General features: G+C 38.7%; 1 protein-coding gene and 1 long non-coding RNA gene across 4 annotated transcripts in view; one reads left to right on the plus strand and one right to left on the minus strand.

Moving 5' to 3' along the window:
* LOC110482369 (LIF receptor subunit alpha) overlaps positions 1 to 17143 on the minus strand; it is an 87013-nt gene extending 69870 nt beyond the window's left edge. Inside the window, exon 1 of the mRNA XM_085568133.1 lies at positions 17011 to 17143. Within this exon, the coding sequence (XP_085424259.1) occupies positions 17011 to 17128 (118 nt within the window). The 5' untranslated portion in view covers positions 17129 to 17143. The remainder of the gene's footprint in view (positions 1 to 17010) is intronic.
* Positions 1 to 21528, plus strand: part of LOC146763814 (uncharacterized) — a 71299-nt gene that overhangs the window by 15728 nt on the left and 34043 nt on the right. The window contains exons 3-4 of one of the 3 annotated variants that reach the window (XR_014951732.1): positions 1176 to 3572; positions 9700 to 9775. This is a non-coding gene — a long non-coding RNA (uncharacterized LOC146763814). Of the gene's footprint in view, positions 1 to 1175; positions 3573 to 9699; positions 9779 to 21528 lie in introns of those variants that run through there. The other 2 variants (XR_014951731.1, XR_014951730.1) reach the window with 2 other exon arrangements.

Here is a 21528-nt window from a genome sequence, read left to right on the forward strand (position 1 = left end):
TCTGGCTTGAAGTCCACAGACTGCTTAATAATTCTGGGCAGATAAACTCCTGCAGCACATAACAAATGACAGTGAGCTACATCTTAGTTTTTGTTATTACTTTCAATCCTGTCTGTGTGGCCAGCCCAGCAGCACAGTGTGCATGATAGGCACAGCTCACTTTTGCTTCAGAGACACATGGAGCTGGACATTCCCCTCATCTTTTTCAACTCAGGGAATATGTTAAAACTTCTGTTTAAGCTGAAGTAGAACTGCTTAAAATATAAGGCTTCTCCTTTGTTTATTTTGAGACCTAGATGAGTAAACTCAGGAATTATGTAAATGGTGATATGGCTTAGGATCTGGGCTGCTCACCACTTGGCAGGCTGTAATCGCAATGTTCTCCTCTGTTACACGCCTGTCTCCTACGGCATGTGGGTACGCCTGCGAGGCATAATTCTCTGCCGGTGGTCCATTTCATTCCCACATACTCGCTGCCTTCCCCCCTTCATGGATTTAGAGAACATAATGACTCACGACTCCTCAGTTTGCCCCAAACTCCTGCTCAGGCACATTTTTTGTGTAGCTGGTCACACACATTAAAAACACAGTTAGTGCTTCCACTTTGCATCCTTGTGATTGACTAGCCTCAAGCAGCAACGGAAGAGCTTTACCCAGATGCTTCTTGGTCTGCCTTGTGTCATTTTAACCACACACCTTGACCACTGAAGCTACAGGGATTAAATAATGTACTTCTTTGACCCCCCATTATTCCTAATTAATTTTCTTACCCTCACATGCTTGAGCGGTATTTTATTTCTGAAGTTATTTCATTTATTTATCTTTTTAGTAAATCACCAAGGGTCACTTCTATGTAAAACAAGATGAATTAAAATTGTCTGGTATATTTGAAACTCTAGTATTATGTCTTAAAAATAAAGTAACACATGTTCCTAATACATTTACCTTCTCAGATTCATATTTATTTCCATATTCCCATTGAAATTCTGATTGTCAATACTCTGAGGTACTTCAACTGCCAATGTTCTAATCTCTACAATTATCAGCTGATACAGAAACTTGTCTGAAATTCTGATATCTGAGTTGGTTTTATCTTCATTTATCTTAAGTTTTGTTTTTCTTTCTACTTCCTTGAGGCATCCAATTTTTATTTGTATCTTATTTTCTCCCTTCAGCAAGCACCAAAATTACAACTGACATCAGAGGGACTAATGAAGATCACCTAATTTCTGTTCCTCCAGAAAATATTATGGTTGTGCTATGACTCCCAGGACATCTTAAGAAGACACAACAAAATAAGTCTTTTTGTGTGTTCCCACTCCTATTTTCCAGAAACCACATTTCTATTTAGCTGTTCTCTTTTGTGTATTTATAATGTCACAAAAGGGTATAATGAGTAGGAAATTTTTATGACACTTATTACTGCTTATTTCAACACTTTCTAAAAAATTATGGAGAAAAGCTATTTACAGACCAACAAAGTCAGTTTCTATAGTCTTTAATCTATCTTATTCCATGATCCCACAAAGTTCTTTCCATCATCTCTCTGGTTACAATTATTTGGCTCAAAAATTCCCCACTCTTCATCTTTTATTCTTGATGAGAGCTTAAACTGCCTTTTAAATCTTCTATAAAGTTATTTTTCTCAAATTGCTCAGCTATCTTTAACACATCTGTACTAAGTCACTAAAACCTCCCTCCCTCTCTCCCTCTGTCCATAGCTGCATTCTTTCTATCACATTCACAGCTGATGTTGTCTCCATGTGCTGTAGCTCATATAAAATACTCTCACATTATGTGCATTTTCCTCTTGCTTCATTTGTTTCACCAAATCCTGAAAACCCTGCATGGTCTACTAGGTGCTTTTTTGCCTTATCATGCTTACATTACACTTAGAATAGGACCAGCTTGGGAGTTCTATACTCACTGTTATATGCCTACATGTTCTATACACACAGTTACATTACCATGAGCTCTTTCAATGCTTCTTTGTTTTTACACCTAAAATTGTCCTGAATTATCAGAATTATTATCTTTGATCTGTCATGGTGTCTTCAGAAGACTGTTTTAAATTGCTACCTACTCTAGACTGTCTTACAGATACCTCCAGGATGTTGTGTTATACCTGTAACTTGTCTACTAATTTTTCTTACAATTTTTGTGCTATCACACTCTTATAACTTCTTTGCCTCTTGAGACAAAATATACAATCTGATTACTGGGAACCACTATGATCAATAAATGGATATACTTGAATGTTTTTATTAAGAACATTTTTGTGCTATTCAGTTGTATCCTTAACTGTGACAAAACCAATTAATAAACATTAGATCCTTGTCTTCCACATCTTCCTTTGCTGCTTTTGTATTGGAGCCATACATCACTATTTGGTACCACAGTTTGCAATATTCTTGAAGACAATCAGGCAGAATTAATCTTGTAAGTTTTTAGGGATTTCTTTGCTGGGAGTACATTTTTATATTCCCTATGTTCATGATGCTCCACTAGATTGAGGAACTGATAGATTGCTTGTTTTGTTCCTTCAAGGATTATAAAAATGGAGCATATAATTTCAGAGGATTGATTATATATCATTAATGATATAGAGAGACATAATCTTATCCCCCTTGACTTTCTTCCTTCTTCTGACCATTGCTACTAAAATAAACAGTGATGATCCTCCCTAAGAAGCAGAAGTAGTCTTGGATACCTTTCCACCATTTCTGTGGATGGTGGTTCCATCCACAGAACCACCTGTGAATGATATTTCTCTCTCCATGGCACCATTCATCATGTTTATTTCAATTAAACTATTGCTTGTCTTGTCTGAGAAAGCCAGCATGGATATAACAAACTTTATAATGTGCACGTCATTTTATATTTTCTGCACTATAGTTTGGAGTACTCCTGCCCTGGGTTACCATGTTCTCTGCATGCCTTGTTAGGATTTGTAGAGCAGAGGGTATTTCTTGCAGCTTAGAATTTAACAGTAAGTCTAAGCTTCAAAGGCCACACTTCACAGAATTTGAGTGCTTCTGACCTTGCTCCCCTTTGAAAATTGCAGCCCAAACACAACACTAAATGCAGCTGTCAGAGATTTTGAGACATCTTACAGAAAGTATATTTTCATGCTCTTTCTGTCAACGCTTATTATATCAGAAGAAGAGGCATATTGTCTTCTACAGCAGTTGTTATTCCAATATTCCTTTTGCATAATAAAATCAATTGAAATTGTTTAGGCAAAAGACATCATGCTCTCATCATGTAATGTCTAGAAGTCTGTGGGAATTCCTGTAAATAAAAGATCACTATGTGACCTGCTAAGTAAAAAGAGCATGAATGTCCTTCTGTGGATATCTGCCTGTATATCCGTGTCTGTGCATATCTGCAGGGTGGTATTGCCACTGTAGATCTAATTTAACTGCTAAAAGGAAACAATGACTTAAAATTTCTCCTCAGAATTCTTTTGTCTGAAATTCCATTGTTTGTATTCCTAGGGCACAGTCACTCTTTCTTGCTGTTGAGATGCCAGGATCACAGGTACAATGAAATAAGAAGAGAAGCAGTGCAAGGTAAAATCAGGCTGCTTGTAAAGGATTGATTCAGCAAATTATAAGTCAATTCGGCATTTTTAACTCAAGTGGATATTTAGTTTCTTTGTTGAACACGGATGTTAGAATAAAGCATAGCTCTATTCTGAAATGCTCTTTTGAGTCATTATCTCAAAACTAATAATGACTCAGTGCAATAGAGAAGACTACAAAATCTTCTGCTACACAGCACTCTGTAGCCTGAACCAAGTTACACTCTTAAGCTGCACATGGAGAGCTTCTCTATGTGTTTGTCACCCAGGTGTCAATTGCAAAATTGTGTCAATTGTCAAGTGTTTTCTTGGCTCTGCTTCTTAACTGCCCAGCTGTGAAGAGTTCTGCAAGACTCCTACGGGTAAAAGCAAAGGGAGATGAGGTAAACAGGTTGGCATTGGCAAGAAAGGCAGCAGAAGGAACAGCAGCTGTCTCAAAAAGCCTTTACCTCAGAGACCAACATCCTGAAGTTCCCAGGGAATACGCTCTGCTCGCATTCTGTACTGTAAAAGCTTTCAAATTTTAAAGGAGAGAAACAAGGGAAACTGAGGAAAATTCTGAAATGCTAAGTACTTGGGATGCTTCCTATGCCATTATAATAGGTGCATTTCTAATGGATTCTTATGGTAAATTATTATACAGTAATACAACCACAGGATATACTTGATTGCAAATCTGGACTCTGTACTTTAACAATCATTTCTATAGGAAAGCAGATGAGTAGAGGAAAAGAGCAAGACACTGGCATGGAAATTAGGTCTGGCCTCAGCTTTACATAATTCCACAGTTATAAATCTCTGAGAACATCACTGGTTGTCAGTTCTACTATAACATTTTCCAGTGTGAAAGAGTAACTTCTTCTCACCTAGATAAAAATAACAGGCTTTGGTTGAACACCCAGCATCATTTGTATGTGGCAAACCAAGAACTGAAGGTTTAGTAGCTGACAGAAACGCAGGAGTACTGGAGCTTAGAGCTGCTTGAGGCAAAACAATAAAAGGATGTGTATTGACAGCACTGGTCACAGCCTCCCTCTCCCTCACAATTGGCACCATTTAGTGGGATGTGTTTTCTATCACATGATGGGGGAGTCTGTGTGTGTACACCTCCAATTTCTGTGAATCAGCATCTCAGCTGGATCAATTTATGTCAAAATAAGTTGTTCTCATTAAAAAAAAAAAAAAGTCTCCATTAATAACTTAATAGCCTTTTAATTAAAACACTCAGCCTGTGACCTGGGATCTCCTCTGGTTCAAATTTGAAAGCAGATCTTTCCTATGTCAAATGGGGCAATTTTCTTCTATTTCCCCTGTAGAAGTTATCTCACTCAATACAAACTTTTGACATAGTCTTTAGTCAAGAAAAAGAAAACTGCTGCTGTGTCTTGGTGCTGAGGACACAATTCTGGAGTGCTGTGATTCCTATCCCTCCTCCCAGCAGGTACTTCAGTATTTTATGAGAAGCAGAAAAACTTAAGCAGTCTAAAATGTCTAATTCAGGGGGCAGTGATTGGAGACTTTAGTTGGGGGCTGGCAGGACCCAATTTTAAATCTTTCTTCTTTAAATTATTTGGAGTAAGGATGTAAAACCAATTCTTCCATTTAGATAGCAAGAGACTTCCTCTTGCTATCTGATTTTTGAGTGAAGGTCAATAGAGAGGCCTAATGACTGATAGTGGAAATTTCAGAAATGTTAAAGGAAGGAAGTCAAACACAGTGATTTTAAGCAGATAAACAGCTACATAGCAACTTTAGAACTCCTAGTGGTAATATGATACTGAAATCTGGGCCCTAAAATACAGGAACTTTATTGTTCTCGTAACTTTAGGTTCTGTACCTTCAGAGACTGTGCTGAAACATTCTTTTCCCCTCCACAGTGAGATTCTGCATTGTCACAATCAGATAATCATTCCTACTTAGAAAATTATTCCTACTTGAAAACTTCCCTGGTGGAGATCCTTATCAAAGCCTCATTGTGCTCCTTAATACAATAAAATGATCAACAATGCCCAATGCCTAGTGTGGCAGTTCTGGGCTGGCAGTCTTGAGATACTGGATGCTGAAAGTCGATGGAATCATGGCTTGTGTGTGACTATGCTGAAAGTGTTTCCTCAGATACAGTAGATAACTAAGTAAGATATATGTAGTGCTTAACCTGTATAAATAATCTTCTTAGATACATCTTGGTCCAAAAGATTGAATGTAAGATTTTTGTGTGGAACTGTTCTTGTTCCATTCCCAAAAAAACTCATCTGCTTTTTTGAACCAACAATGTGATATTACTGTCTCTTTCAAATCTTGCCCATTTAGCGTTGAAATTCTATAACTGTTAATGATGAAGAATTACAAAACATTAACTCTAATCTAACTTTTGGAACCGTATAGAAATAATTACTAGGAAGTTGTGAGCCTTCTTTTCCTCCAAAACCTTGTATAATGCTAAATAGCCTGTACTGCAGTGCTTTTGAATGTCATTACTTCAGAATGGGATTATTTGATTAAAACAAACTCAGGAAATGGGTTTATTCACTGTCTAAGTTATATTCATAAGGATAAAGTCTTAATTTTATTTAGGACATTTCACAAGTACTAAATAGGAAAAACAAAAGTTGCTAAGCCTATCTATGAAAATCTTTATCAAGTCAAGCATACTATTGTTAACTACATTCAGCACGTAAAAAGGTAAATTTGGTTATGTGGTTATGGTTCTCATCTTGCCTTACAACTGCTATCTAGATTTATGTTTACTGTGGGCATGCTCCTAATGCCTGCATTCATATCAACAACATTTACATGCTTTTAGTAACTTGTTAAGAGCTTCTAGGCACCAAAAATATAATTGTGATTCCATATGCTTTAGAAATATCCTGAATTAAGTGAATCTACCTTAATAAGCACCAAGTAAAAAAAATATGTGTAGACATTTACAGCTTTTAGTTTTCTTTACTGCATTGCCCATGAAGAGGAATGCAAGAGGTCTCCTTGTAAGGGAGACCACTTTTTAAGGGCATAAAAGATAATGTAAACCCAAAATTCATTTGAGAAGCTTTAATTGCATCAGAATAATGCAATTATATGAACTGAATATTAGGAGAGCTACAGCTAATGTTTGTGTGATGCTTGGCTCAAAGAAAATATTTACTGAAAGAGCTAGGGCAGGGTGCTGAATTTGATGAGTCTAGAATTAAGGACAGTATACAGGTTAAGCATTCACTATGAACAATCATGCTTTACAGGGAATATTTCTGAAATAACTAAAGGAAAAGAGGAATATGAAAACAGGGGACCTCTGCCAGTGTCCTTTGTAGGAGTAAACAGGATTAGGTATAATGAGATTATCAAGTAATTCTGTGTGGCAATACCAACACAAATCAACAGACAAGGGGGAGGGAGATGGATTCTGAAGTAACTGTTAACAGCAGCAGTCTACTAGCCATAAGAATAAGGCTTCCACTCCCTTGCCCTCTCCTCCCAATGTGGAGGACTATAACTAAAACTGTAACCAAGTTACAGTTTTAGTTATAGGTTTAGTTTAGTATCTACAGTTTTAGTTACAATTTTAGTTGTAGGACTATAATTAAAACTATAAGCAAGCATGGCATCTGATAGCAAGAGTTTTTCTGTCTAGGAGACAGTATATTCAATCAAGACAACAAGAAAAAGAATGTCCCCATGCTGACCTTTTCCATAAGCTCACTTTCTCCTTAATTCTCTGGAAGCATCACTAAAGATATACAAGCCACCAAAACCAGGGTAAATGTAGTTTTTGTCTGTTGCCACAGAAACAGCTCCATAATTAGGAGAGTAAAACCCATCCTGGTAAAATATCCTCTTTATTGGTGACATTCTACCTCTATCAGAATCAAGGATAACCTCTGGAGGGATATAATCCCACTGTCATTCCTGTTACCAAAGTCTTATCTGATCTCTGTTTTTCCTTTTCCTGTGCTGTCACTGGTGGACTCTGAGTTCATCAAATTTCCTGTGATATTTAAAGAACTTCTTGGTCTGATGCATTATTTTAAGCCTGCCTCTGTATGTTTTAGAATTCCAACAGGAAGCATTTACCCTACACAAATCATAGTTACTGTTCAATACTCAGTTAGAAAGACCAAGTTGTCACATTTCATATATATATAGGATAATGTATGAAACCAGACCATTCTGGACCATATAACATTTTCATTTTCTGCCCACTCTTTCCATATTAGGGAACCCCACCACAACTTCCTGGGGAGGTTTCTGAATACAACTTGGGAAGTGGCATGTGTGTCATGCTGAAAAAGCTCTGTTGTAGCAGAGACTGTAGTTATGACTAAGGAGAATGAGAACTGTGACTTCTGATAGCAACTGGCAGTGAAAGCAGAACTCTGCTGTGCCAGGATCTTTTGAGTCCACCACTTGCAGAGTTATTTCACCCACATGAATCTGAGATCTTCTACTATGTGAGTCTTGCTTCATCTTAGTTAGAAAACTACTCATATCAAGGCCCCCAAAATGATTTATCCCTAGGTCATTTTCATGATTTTCTTTCTCCTGTTGAGCCCAAACAAATAAGATGTCAACTTATTTGAAAGTTTGATGAAAGCTATTCTTTCCTATCAAGTAGGGAAAATTATGGCTTATTTTTTTATCAGATGAATTTGAATGGAAAGGCTCTAAGGTTTCTTACAAAAGCCAGCAAGACTCCTTACTGCTATGTGTTGTGGGTCACAGGCTGCCACTTTTGAGAAAGAGGAGTAACCTGCATGCATAGGATTTCTTTCAAGCATGACTGTAGGAGGATATTGGCCAGGTGTTTAACAAACACACACAGTATGAACACACCACATTTGAAAGCAAATATATTTAATACTCACTCATTGTTGTAGTGAAATTAGCCTTTTTTATTTTTTTGGATCTATGATATTTAAAATGAAAGCAAATAATAGGTCAGGTAAACCAAAACCAGGTTGTTGGCAGCTGGGTTCCAGAGATGGAAAGATGCCAAGAAAAGCTGATTCCTGAGTGTAAAAACAAATATCAGGAACAATGAAACCATTTTTCTCAGCTATTCCTCTTGCACAGGAGGCATATAGCTCTACAGATCCAAAATCCTCCTCCAAATGTTAGTGCTGTCATGTGTGTTAATTCCTCAACAGCTTGCAAGAACAGTGACATCCAAAGATAAGCTGCAAGTGATCTCTTCCCCACTAACATCCCCTTGCATTTGCAAGGGTAACTTTCTTGCCTTGAGCTTTGACACCCACAAATCCACAAATCCTTTCCAGGCTAATGTATATAAAATATCATAATGGCTAAGGTTGGAAGTGACCTCAAGAGGTCATCTGGTCCAACTCTCCTGCTCAAGCAGGTCACCAGTTGCCTAGGACCATGTCGAGTTACATGGAACATGAAGACTATTAGAGTCTCTGAGGCTAGAAGCTTTACCCCCTTCTCCAGGGGACCTGCTTCTGTGCTCAGTGAAAAAGGAAAGTGTATCCTACTGTCCAGAGGGAGCCTCCTATTCTTCAGTGCTGAAGATATAAGCAGGCTGATATCCTCTCAGCCTGTTACAGAACACCTCTGGAAAGAGCCTGTCTCCATTTTGTTTACAGATTCCCTTCAGGTTTTATACATGTTAATGTGATCTCTCCATAAGCCTTTCCTTCTCCATGCTGAACATTCCCAATTCTATCATCCTGTCTTAATAGAGACAATGATCTAATACATTAATTACTTAAGTTGTTCTTCTCTGGACTCTCCAGTACTTCTGCACAAGGCTTTTTATTTCCAGCAACAGCAAAGAGCACCCTATGGGGTCATTAAAATTCTGTTTGCCATCAGAAACCTGCTGAAAGATGTAGGGTTGGTAGAATTCCCTTAGTCATAGTGGAAGGAAGGGTTAAAGTGTCTTCGAGTTCCTGCTGCAGTGGTCTACTCTGCAGCACTGTAGTGCTCTCCACATGCAGGACCTTCCTGTCACAAAGGACCTTCTGGTGTTTTTCAATACCTCCCAGAATAATCTTCTCTATTACCATACCAGACACTGAAGTGAGATTGAGAGGCCTGTAGTTTCCTGGGTCATCCTTTTTACCCTTTCAAAAGCTGATTCTCTTGCCTTCCTTTCTGTTTAGGATTAATCTCTTCCTGCCTCCTAGCAACCACTTGCCATTATAAATCCAGCCAAGACAGCCTGTAAACATCCGCTGTGTAAGTACCTAATGCAAGTGGAGTTAATGAACTGTTCGTGAGTACTGTTCCCTCTAGCTAGCACAGCCTAGGATCTGCACCACACATGCCTCTGTCAGCATGCTCAGGTATGAGATCTTGAGATTATCAGCAAACACAGCAACTGATAACTTGTGCTTGAGTAACTAGGGAAAAATATGTTCCTCCCTTGACACACCAAATCCAGATGGACTTGCTGAGGACCCTATGAATGCCTTACAGGGCTGCTAAGGTGCTAACAGAAATAAATTAATCCAGGCAATCAGAGTACCTGCATTTGCTACTTATTTATTCTAGGATCCTTCTATAATCAGGAGAGATATGGAGAGCAATTTAAATCCAAATCTGAGTTGGTCTTTGGGGCTGTCCCTTCTCCATTAATTCCACAGTGAGTTGAAACAGCTGGACTTCTTACTTGGATGTCTCAGCATCTGAAGCTAGGCCGGATGAATCTGGTTGTATCTCAGCAACTCCTTTTTTTTTCACCTGTATCATTATCTCTGTGTATGAATAAGCAAAGGATGTATAACCAGGTGTCATCTGACATTTTCTCTGCATAATTTGAGGACCTGCACTGCCTGAGCATCTCCAAGATGAACTGTTATAGAATCATTGAACCACAGAATAATTTGGGTTGGAAAGAATCTTAAAGATCATATGCTTCCGAGCCAAATAATCATTGAACTACAGAATAGTTTGAGTTGGAAAGGATCTTAAAGATCATGAAGTTCCAATGGTTGCCTTGGGCAACCATTATGTCATGCAAAACTGTGATCAATATAGATGCTACTGAAATGTGAACATTTACATTGCACAGTTTATTTAGCTTCTCCTGGGTTAACATTTTAGCCAGCTGTGTTTGCAGGAGCCAGATATCTACTCTCCTTATTTTACTGATGAAGTAAAATCATTCACCTTGTAACAACTGTCTGCTAAATCAGTTCTTCACACTCTTTCTAGTAACAGAAACTTTAGCAAAAATATTGGTTTAAGAGATTGTCCCATGGCATGGTCCAGAGTTCTTTTGACTGTGCTAACACTACTGTCTGTGCAATCATTATAATGTAGATCAGTGAACAATTAATTTAAAAAATAATCCTTCAAAACCTGAAGATCTCTTACACTAAAAATTGTATTTAAGAAAGCATATGCCACTGTAATAAATAATGAGGTTGTTGTGTGGAAAAATCTGTTATAATTTTCAGTTGGATTCAGATCAGGTTTACTCATTGGCTTTGGCAAGTAACACCCAGGTCATGCAAAGAGCACTGTAAGTAATCTATAATACAGGAAATTGCATGTGGAATACTCCAGAGAGCTCAGACAGGAAAGGTGGGATTCATCTCACTTCATGGTACACCTCTGCAACAAGGATCTCTGCTCATTTACAGATAATGGTGAGAAACAGCCTTTTAAAAATGTGATTAATTTCAGATGATAAGATGGATTGTGCTATACTAAGTTCCTGTTTCTCACCAGTGGTTGTAAGGAAGTGTGCAGCACTAGCTCAGTTGTGGACATCTTTGTTATTGACAGCTATGAATTCTTCCCTGCCTTTCCGGGCAGAGACATGTCACACTCTTGACTCTTGTGTGTGTGTGCACAGGCACACACACACACATGCCTACACGCACACACACACACACACACACACACACACAATTAATTCCAAGATAAAATACATGTATGTGTTAGTCACTATGTATAAGCCCTTTCCTCTCTGATTTGCTGCCACTTTTCTGCATAAAGTGACCATGATACGTTACAAATTATGTGGGTTCTTTGAAGCTGAGAAGAAAGGTAACAGATCAGTCTCCCTTCTCTTGTCCAAGTCCTCCAACTTCACATCTGCTCACAAATAGCAGGTCTCAACTGCCAGCAACAATTCTCTCCTTGCACTCAGTTAAGTGGGACTGGATAAGCACAAAGTCAAAGCAGCAACAGGTATTTGAATTAGCATAAAAGACAGACAGTCATTTGCTGTCCATGCTGCAATAGGGAGTTTAAGAACTCCTCCTTGTTAGCTGTATTAAATGATGTAAGGATGTACAAACTCCAAATGTCCAGTCTTCTCCTTTTAACTAAGAGGAAATTTTAAGTTAAAGAAGTTAGCTAATAACCATGTGGTGAGTCAGAGGTTGTTTGCTATGGGTCCTGTTTGCTGTGTGTTCTCCTTGCACAAATGTTCATATCTCCTTCACTAAGCACTAGTAGTTGATAGTGAACTAACTTTCCTATGCCTTGGGAGTTAATCCACTAATTTCAGTCATTTAAACAGATGGAGATTCTAGGACTGAGCCACCCTTAATACCTAAATGTATCTCTTCAATCTGCATTATTCAGTCTGAACTTCATGGTGGCTCCTCTCTCAGCCTGGAGGCACTAAGTGTGTTGGATCTGGAAGAAGGAATGACATGAGAAAAACTTGCAGTACAGTTTCATAAGCAGAAGTGAAGACTATTCTCAGGTTCTATAGCATGCATAGATTTCTGGGCCCACCTAGCTTCTTCCTGCATGGATTCAGAAATTCAAGGGATAAAATAAAATTTTGACAGCCTTCCTTCTTCTTTTCTATCTGTTTGGCCTAAACCCAAGTTCTGAAGAACACAATATACTGCTTGTCAGAATGCTTTCCTGCCAGAGTAATTTGCAAACTCAGATTATGCATCACAACACCCTTGCAAGGTAGAAAGGAAAGTAAAAATCTGGCAAAAAAAATCACTTCTTGCAGCAATTTCATGTGGGTCAGAGCTTGCATTTGGTCTAGGTATTTCACATGATGGGTCAAAGAGACACTGAGGCAGAGGATAGGATCTCCATACTCCCATCAGTGTGAATGGGAATGGGGGCTACTCCATACTTATACAATCCTTAACTTTGATTGTGTCACCTGTCGGTCTAAAAAAGCCAAACTCTTAAAGAATTTAAAGCAGTAGAATAGTGACTTGGAAGGTCTCAAAAGCACCTACATCTCCATCTCCCATCTAAAATCACAGAGGCTCAACCTGACTTTAGATACTTACATACTCTTTTAACGTGGCCTAAATATGGCACATATAATAGAAATCCCAAAGGCTGTGATTCTCCATGTCCTGAACAAACACCCTGCCTCCAGAATTGATTCTTATCCCTTCTACAGTATCCCATTGTCTCCCTGCAATGTCTGCAGACACTGTGGCACCATTTGGACAATCTCTAGTGGTCATCTTCTCTGCCAGTTCAGTGTTTGTAATTTTTATTTCTTCCTGGTTTTGAAGTGGCTTATCTGGCATGGTGTTATTACAATGTTATTATTTGCTGGCCCAATGAAAGTATGATTAAAGAAAAGAATATAAACAGGCTTTGGAAAAGATGTAATTTAAATTCTTGCTGATAAATTTAATTCCTCTGTAGACGACCACAGATTTTAGAATTAGAGGTGGGCCTCAGTCAGTTTTAACATCTGGACCCACAGCCACAGGATGAATTCACAATAGTTCCTTTATTAGTTCTTTTAATAGTCTTTACAACAGAATAAACAACTCCCTTATTTAACCCTAAACTTCCCAGAAATTAGTACATTCAGATGTCAGGGATAACTGTGAAGTATCAAGCAAGAGTCCAGAGCCCTGCTGCTCTGCAGTTATTACTGAATTTATCTCCTGGGAGGACCCTGAGTGATGATACTTTCCAAAGTTACAGAGTACATTAGAGAAAGAGTCAGAAATTGCCCACTGGTAAAAATGAAGTGTAAAACATATTTTCTTCTACTGTCACTACCTCACCTGAAACTCAACTCTTTCAGTGAATGTTTGAAGCAGAAGGAAGAACTTCAAGCTCACTGAGTACAGTCTTCTGGGAACTACCAGATTTACTCATTATGAATTATTCTCAGATGCGCTTCCTGGGAGGAGCAGGATGAAAGAACCTATAAGCTTTTTGTAATTGATTTGTGATGGGTCAGGTTCACAGAGCATAAAATAAAATAAAGAGCCTTCTATTAGGCTGAAGTAACCCAGTCACTAGTGCAAGGAAAAGCAAACAAAGAGCTTCCCTTAGCTCAAACACTGTGGTATTCTCAGCCTGTGAACACTGACTGACTTACTGTTATGCACATATAGCCGAGCTCTGGCCTTCCCCACGTTTGCCTTTTCAATAGCCACATCCTGGCTGCCCGCAATGCACAAATCCAGCATGACCGCCCAGGCTGGGAGTGTGAGAATGGCAGATGCAGGAGGGAGAACAGCAGCTGGGGGCAGCATGGAAATGCACCCTCTTCAAATGTCATAAAGTGCTGGATAAAAGATGCAGCAGACATGGAAAAGAGCTGGAATCTTCCAGGTCGAGGGCATTTTCCTCTCCCCACCATCTTGGCTGGGAGCCACATTCCTACATTCCTGGCTCTGCCACAGAACAAGCCAGTGTTGTAGAGGCAAAGGCCAAATGCTTTGTTGTGGGTAATGTATGTCAGGATAGCTCAAACAAAAAGCCAGAGTTTTACAGTTCTTCTGCTGGCCATATCCTGTGACCTGAATTTCAAAATGATTCTAGATTAAGTTATTCTGTAGCCTCTTTTGATAAAACCCATTGAATTTAAAACTGTGTCTCTTACACTGGAAGAATTTCCTTGGATTGGAATACATCCTTCCTTTCCTTCCATGAAATGTTTATGAATTGACTTAAAAATGCCACAACACTGGAGCATCAATGATTTTCTGCTGGGACTACTAAAGACCCTCTTACCTTGCAAGCCAAATTCTGAGATTCACCATTACTTCATACAAAATATGACAAGAGACTCACACTTTCATCAACAGTTTATATGCCACTAAAGCCTGTTTCTTTATGTGCTGAAACAGCAGAACAGATAAGAAGTAGGAACAGACACAGTGTTCTGGTATTTACTATATTTTAGCCAACCATGCCTTAGGTAAATTACTCATCTTGTTTTCCAAGGGGTGAGAAATATGGGAGTTTGATATTTGGGCATTGTGTTCTCATGCCATGTGATGGCTAAGAAGCACAGGCAAGGAAAAAACTGGGAGGCTGGATGCATTCTTCACTATATTCTTTCATAAACTCTTTTTCTTCTTCATTTATAAACCCCTAGAGAATAGAATAGTGCCAGTACTGTCACTACCATATAGGATCTTCCCTGGCTAGGTGTGTAGGGGGAGAGAAGAGATACATCAGACTGTCAAAATGAAAGTTCATTATTACAACACAGAGACCCTGGAACCCTGAATATTTTATAACTTAAACTCTTACTGCACTGTTTCTTTTCATATAGTGCCCTTAGTGGTTGCAGTCCAGGAACAAATAGGTTGCCTTCACACCAAATAGACCAAGGAAACTTGTGTGATTTCTTGATCAACTGCCTTCAAGCAGTGGGACAGTGGGGCATGGCTTCAGCTGAATCCAGGTAGGGGTCTCCTAGACAATTCCCAGGTGTGCTTCCAGGAATCAGTCACAGCTAGTAGTCCGGATATAGCCAGCCCATCTTGGAGGGCAAAACTGCTTAACTGCATAGACACAGCTACTCTGCACCAGTTAAACTCAGCATCAAAAATGCCTTTTTTTTTTTCTATTATGGGAAATTGCTAGTCTACATGAAAAACCCTGCCTTGTCATGCTGATGACAATTGACAGAAATGGAATATTAGAAGGTTTAGCTTTTAGATGCTTTTTTTCTTTCCCCAATTCCTTCTGTTCTCTCTCTCCCTGCAAAATCTGTGCATACATTCATTCAGTGGTCTGAAATATGTTAAAATCTGTGAGTTTTTTGGGTCCTGATGAGAAAAAGGAGGTAGGTTTAGGTCTAGGGGGCTGGGGGGGAGAGAGCAAGAGCTGTTATGGAAATTCTGAGAGAGCAGGAGGGACAAACACAATAATCAGAATGGATGTTTTTTGTGTGTGAGCACTACAACTGCAGTTTCTTTTTAGAAAGACACCCACCACAGGCTCATTTGCTATGACCCAAGCCAGAGAATTGCACATCCCATTAACAATTCTTTTTCCCCTGAAGTCAACAATACAGGACAATTTCAAACTTTTTTTGTTTCCAGCCAGTTTCCCTTCAGTTTTTTAGTCTGAGGTGACTGGATCAAAACTTTTGAAGAAAGTTTGTTTTCTGAAACACAGTTTAAACCAGAGGCCACTCAGAATAATTTTCTTCATGGAAACAGTTCTATTTTTGTTAAATTTGATAACAGCTTGTTTTTACAAAATAACACATTGATGCCAAATTGAAGCTGGCAATATAATTTAAAGAAGTGTCACTCTAGATATAAACAGGAAATGTTTAGAGTGCTGATCCAATGATTAATGAATGTTTCCACATCTATATAGCAGCCAATTTTCCCTTTCCTTGGAGATTACTTCATTACATAAGCTACAGAAGGGCCAGAACTTTGGTTCCATGTACTGAAGTATACAAAAAATACTTCTGTACAAATGCTGGCATGGTTTTCTCCCTTTGAAATAAATTACAGGCATCTTCACTGACTCCAGTGGGAGTGAGAAGCATGCCAATGTCTGAAAGCTTCTTTGCTCACACCTCTTTTTCAGGTGTGAAAGCAGTTTTCTTCTGCAGGATTTTTCAGCTTTCATCCAGTTCATTCATAGATGCCACTTCTTAAAAGTCTGACTATAGTTTAGTGAGAAACCATTCACTTTCCTCCCTGTTAAACATGCTAATATTTTTTACTGACTGGAGGGAAAAAAGTGAATTTGGCTGAATAGTTCAGAACCCAATTATATGTCTCCATCCAGACACCCAGTCTAAAGACCACTAAAAAGTGGTCTTTTTAGGTTGGCTCTAATCAAAATACACATTAAAAGGGAGCCTAACAACAGCTGTCTAGTTGCCCAAAGAGTACCAATTTAGGATAACAATAGCAAAGGGCAGAACTTGTTAACTAGTACATGCTATCCCCAGACCGAGAAACCAGTGAAAAGAGAAAAATAAAGAAGGATGTATTTTTGTCATTTTCGCTATTCTTTTTGTAAGGACACAGAAACCTCAGGCACACAAGGGAGCCCAAGATCTTCAGTACAGCTGCTTAACTTGGCACTTTAAGTTGCAAGCCAAGCATATCAGCATTCATTTGATGTAATTTCTGAGAAGCAAAACTGCACTGACCAGAGCCTTTGTAGGCAAACTGAAAATAAATATCAGTTGAAAGAAGAACAACATGCTAGTGTTTTTCTAGTGAACTCATAGACAAGTTGAGACTTACCCTTGAGAGCCAGCCAGGTGCTCCTAAGTTTCTGCAAGGTGTCAAGAGAGTTCTGCTTATCCTGGAAGCAGTAGGAGGGACAAAAAACTTCACAGAAGACAGGATTACAAGTCATCATTTGGTTTCCTTTTGTCTATTCTTTTTGGAGATGTTTTTCTTCAGTTTTTTCAAGACCAAGACTGCCTTATTTCTGATTTTGCCATATTCTGGATATCCAGGGTCTCCAGTAGCTCTTGTGTGAGAAGGAGAAATCTCTATATAAATATTCACCTACAACACAAAAACTGTCTGAGGTAATAACTTGGCAGAAAAACTCTCTTATGTAAGAGGAGTTGCCCCAACCTAAAATGTCTCTACCACACAGCTTTCAGGAATGAAGGGTGTTTAAAGTTAATAACTCACTGTGTAATCTTTAACTTGCAAAAACGTGATTGTTCATAGCTGAAATGGGTTGCCTTAGGAGAAAAAAAAAAAAAAAAGAAAGATGGCATGCTTAACCTTCTTTATTAATGCTAGGTAGGAAGGAAAAGCTGTATGTAATATATGGTTTTATTTTGTAGGAATACATGCATTAAATATATATTACATATTTATTCTGGGGATGTACATGGCAGCTAAATATTCCCATTAAGGACCTGATCTCAAGCTTGCTGAAGTCCATGGAGCTGATGTTGACCTGAATGGCTTTGGATAACTCCTAGTCCTGAGTACTTAAATTTAGAAGTCTCCAGTAATGACCCTAAAATAATGACTTAATTAAGGCTTCAAATTAAAGTGAGACTTGGGCACTCTGAAAGTCTGGCTCATGTCTCGAGGCACATTGACTCAAACTGCTTCTCTTCTGGTTCTAACCAAAAAACTGCCTCACCTATTTCAAAAACAATCAAAGGCCCATGTTGTTCTTAGCTATGACACTGACTTTCATTCGCAACAAAGTAAATAAACTGAACTCTGTGTTTATCCTTTCTATTTATCCTGTTCTGCTTGAGTGTGTGGGAATGTGTGCATTTTCATTTCTTTATTTATTTTGTGATCATTTTTCGCTTGCTGAAGCCACAGCTTTCAGAGTCATACCCTAGTGTTCCCAATATAGTCAGACACTATTTCAGGGAACAGTTTTATTCTCCCTGTTCAAAGAGATTGGCTATGTTGTCATGTATCTGTAGCACAATTTCTTTTTCAAGTACAGACAGTTGTTTGCTCCACTACATCACAGTAGATAGCTGTCAGTTCAATTGTCTCCTTCTCATTTAAGCAACTTGGGCCATTCTACTAGCATAAATGTAGGAAATAATAAAGCTCTAGGACTCTGGCTAAAAGAATGGGGCTGCATTACTGCCACACCTAGAGTTACATATTTGGAGGAATAAAAAGAAAATATATTAATCTGTGCAAAATAGCAGTATATTCAACCTAAGAGTTAGGATGCACTGCTTTTAGTCCCATGAGCTAATAGGAATACTGAATTATTCTGTATTGGAACAGTTTTGTTCATTACCAAACATGAAAACATTCTGCAATTAAGTCTATGCAGTATTTTATGTAGAAATGAGATTGAAATAATGTCATTGAAATGTAGCATAGATAATTTGAGTTCTGTAATGGGAACAGAGTAATTTGGAAAAACAGGTGTAACAATGCTTTGGATAGACCTTTCAGGGCAGAGTGAGGACTGGCTGTTCCTTAAGGGAAAGGGAGCCAGGAGCTGAGCACAATACCAGACTGTCAGGGCAAAGCCCATACCCCACCCTGGCCAAGGAAGATGAGCAGCATGGGCTCAGAGATGGTAGCCATAGTCAGCAAAGGATCTAGATTATCAGGTGAATTCATGGTAGTATGTCAGGTGTGATGGTAAGACACGAAATAAATCCACAGATCAGGACCAGGATAAGATTTGATGAGGGCAACCCAGGGAGACACAGCTCAGCAATAATGGAGCGGTTCAGAGTAATGAGACAGGTCTGAGAACAAGCAAAGGAATCATTCTGCAGAGACGGATCATCAATGGGATCCACTGCTAGGCTGGGCTGTGGCTGAACTAGAGATCAGTATTCCCACAACATAATTTCAGCAGGAACTAAATCCCTGACATGAGCTTAAAAGAGGCATCTGGCTGCAGGGGCAGAGTGTGTGTGGAGGCCCCAGGCGAGGCCAGCCAATGCATTTAAGGCCTGTGGGTACACCATGGCGACTGACAAGATTCTATCTCAGTAGTCACAGTCTGGAGTAAGTCAGCCTGTAACTACTGATCCTTCATGTATGAGGAGTCAGTTCCTCCTAAATTCATCATCTGATAGTATGATTTTTTAATATAAACTATGTAAAATATTTTAAATAATTGTTTTGTGAGTTTATATATATAAGGATTGTATAGTGTAATTTTAAGGTAAGAAAGATGTGACTTGATTTTTCCTTAACTATTTTTGTACTCCAGCTTGGCTCATTCCTGTCTCCTGCTCAGCCTTCTTTCACTCTCATACTGACATTGTTGGAAGAAAATTCGTTTTCAGTGGCAAAAGAAAACATTTTTTCACCATGCCCTTATAACCATACCACTCTTTTTGGTGGATTGAGCTATCTGATGTATTACTGTTCATGGTCCATCAGCCATCTGTCACACAAGAATTCTCTCCAACCAGTGAATATTTGGATGCAAGCTTCAGTCAAAAACTGTTTCAGAAATAGAGACATCTGGTCAGCTACTTCATGGTCCGTTTTTTCCTACATGCTCTAAAGAAGGGGTTTATTATGGTATCCAGCCATGACCTTGATAATGAAACACAGAGTCTCCATTACAGGAGCACCACAAGTAACACTGAAGCAGGGACAGAGAAGAAAATGAGCATTTAGAATAATAACGAAAAAAAAAATCTGTAAATATTGTTATATCTCTAAACGTCAAAGAATTTGAGAGCAGGTTTTGTGTGTGTATAACTTTGTAATACTTGTCCTGTGCTTTTTCTAGCATGTCTGGTTTGAGTCTCCAAATAAACAACTCAGTATTTCACAGTAGCATTTACAATCAGCTCTCTCATTTCAGGCTCTCATTCAAAGTTAAACTCAATCAAGAGTTCACGAATGCAGTTCCTTTGGAATTGCCACAAAGATTCCATGTTTATTAACATAGACTTCGCTTCAAGATGCTTCCAGTTACACCAAGTACCATCACTTTTGTTTATGTGTTTGTATGACACAGGCACAGGGTGTATGTCATCACCCTGGAAACCCTGTCCCATGCCAGCATATATGGAAGCTGAAGGTTAAAGGAATGGAAGAACTTGCAGATTTGTAATCATAATAAGATCTTTTTTCACAAGATAAGTTTTGGACTTGAGGAGCTAGTATATTCTTCTATATCCACCTATAGCTGCTATACCACTCAGAAGGAGCACAGTAGAAGGGATACTGACCTAAACCCCTATAAAACGTTTCATTTCCATTTATACTGAACACAGATGCAAGAATGTTAAACCAAATAATGTCAGTGCACCTTAACTGGCTATAGTCAAGCATTTTTTCTGCTGAACAGGACCATAATTTTCACTGGATTTTTTCAAATCTGGAAGTTTGTGGCATTGTGTAGGACATGGAGATCATTAGTTCAGCAGCATTCTCTTGTTAATACATCCCTGAAGGAAAACAATATCCTAGTTTCTTGTTAGGAAATGATCCAGAAAGCTTGTTTGTCCTGGCAGTGCTTTTCATGCAAGTTAAAACTTAGCTATCCATCTCCTCACCTTCCTGTCTCAGCAGATTCTGTATCTGTAAAGAACAATAGCCTGTCAGCTGCTACAGTCTGCCAGTCTTTTCTGGAGAAATTAGACTTGAACCCAATAACAGAATGTTTTTTTTCCACAGCCCTAACTTTTATTTCTATAGTTACTTAATCTGGTGGCTACTTTGCTGGCATGACATTCCTTATTAAGAAACATTAGTAATGCTTTGTCCATCCCAAAGTTAGGGATATTTTACCTATGTATATCCCAGGTCCTCCTCAGTGTAAAACTAACATGGAATTACATTAGTGGTGCATAGACAGACAGGTAACACATATACTTTGCATAGAGATTACAAACTCCAAACACCTATGCTAAAGAGAGAAATACTCATGATTTTTTGCATTTCTGTGAAACAAGGAAAGGGGGCAAAAGTGAGGTTTGTCCTGTATAAGGTGCTGAGTAAACCAATACTGTTCTGCATCCCAGGACTGGAAGACTACAAAGGCAGTAACAATGGACTCTAAAATGCAGCCACAATAATGAAGCTTAAATCTTAAGGAAAACTTTCTTCTAAGAAAAACAGTGAAGATATAGCATGGTTAGGTGCCAAAACTCAAGGCTGAAACCTCTATGTTTGGAGGATTTAAAGAAAAGACAATGGAAATTTCTGTTAGGAATGGGAAGGAAGGAAGAAGATGCTATTAAGTCAGGAAAAGGAGAAAGTTGAAACAAGTTCTAAGGGTCTTTTTTGCAGGATTATTTTCTGGTTGTTTCTCTGTCAGCACAGATGATACACAAC

Source organism: Lonchura striata, chromosome Z (assembly GCF_050655825.1).
Source record: "Lonchura striata isolate lonStrDom1 chromosome Z, ASM5065582v1, whole genome shotgun sequence".
Classification (NCBI taxonomy): Eukaryota; Metazoa; Chordata; class Aves; order Passeriformes; family Estrildidae; genus Lonchura; species Lonchura striata.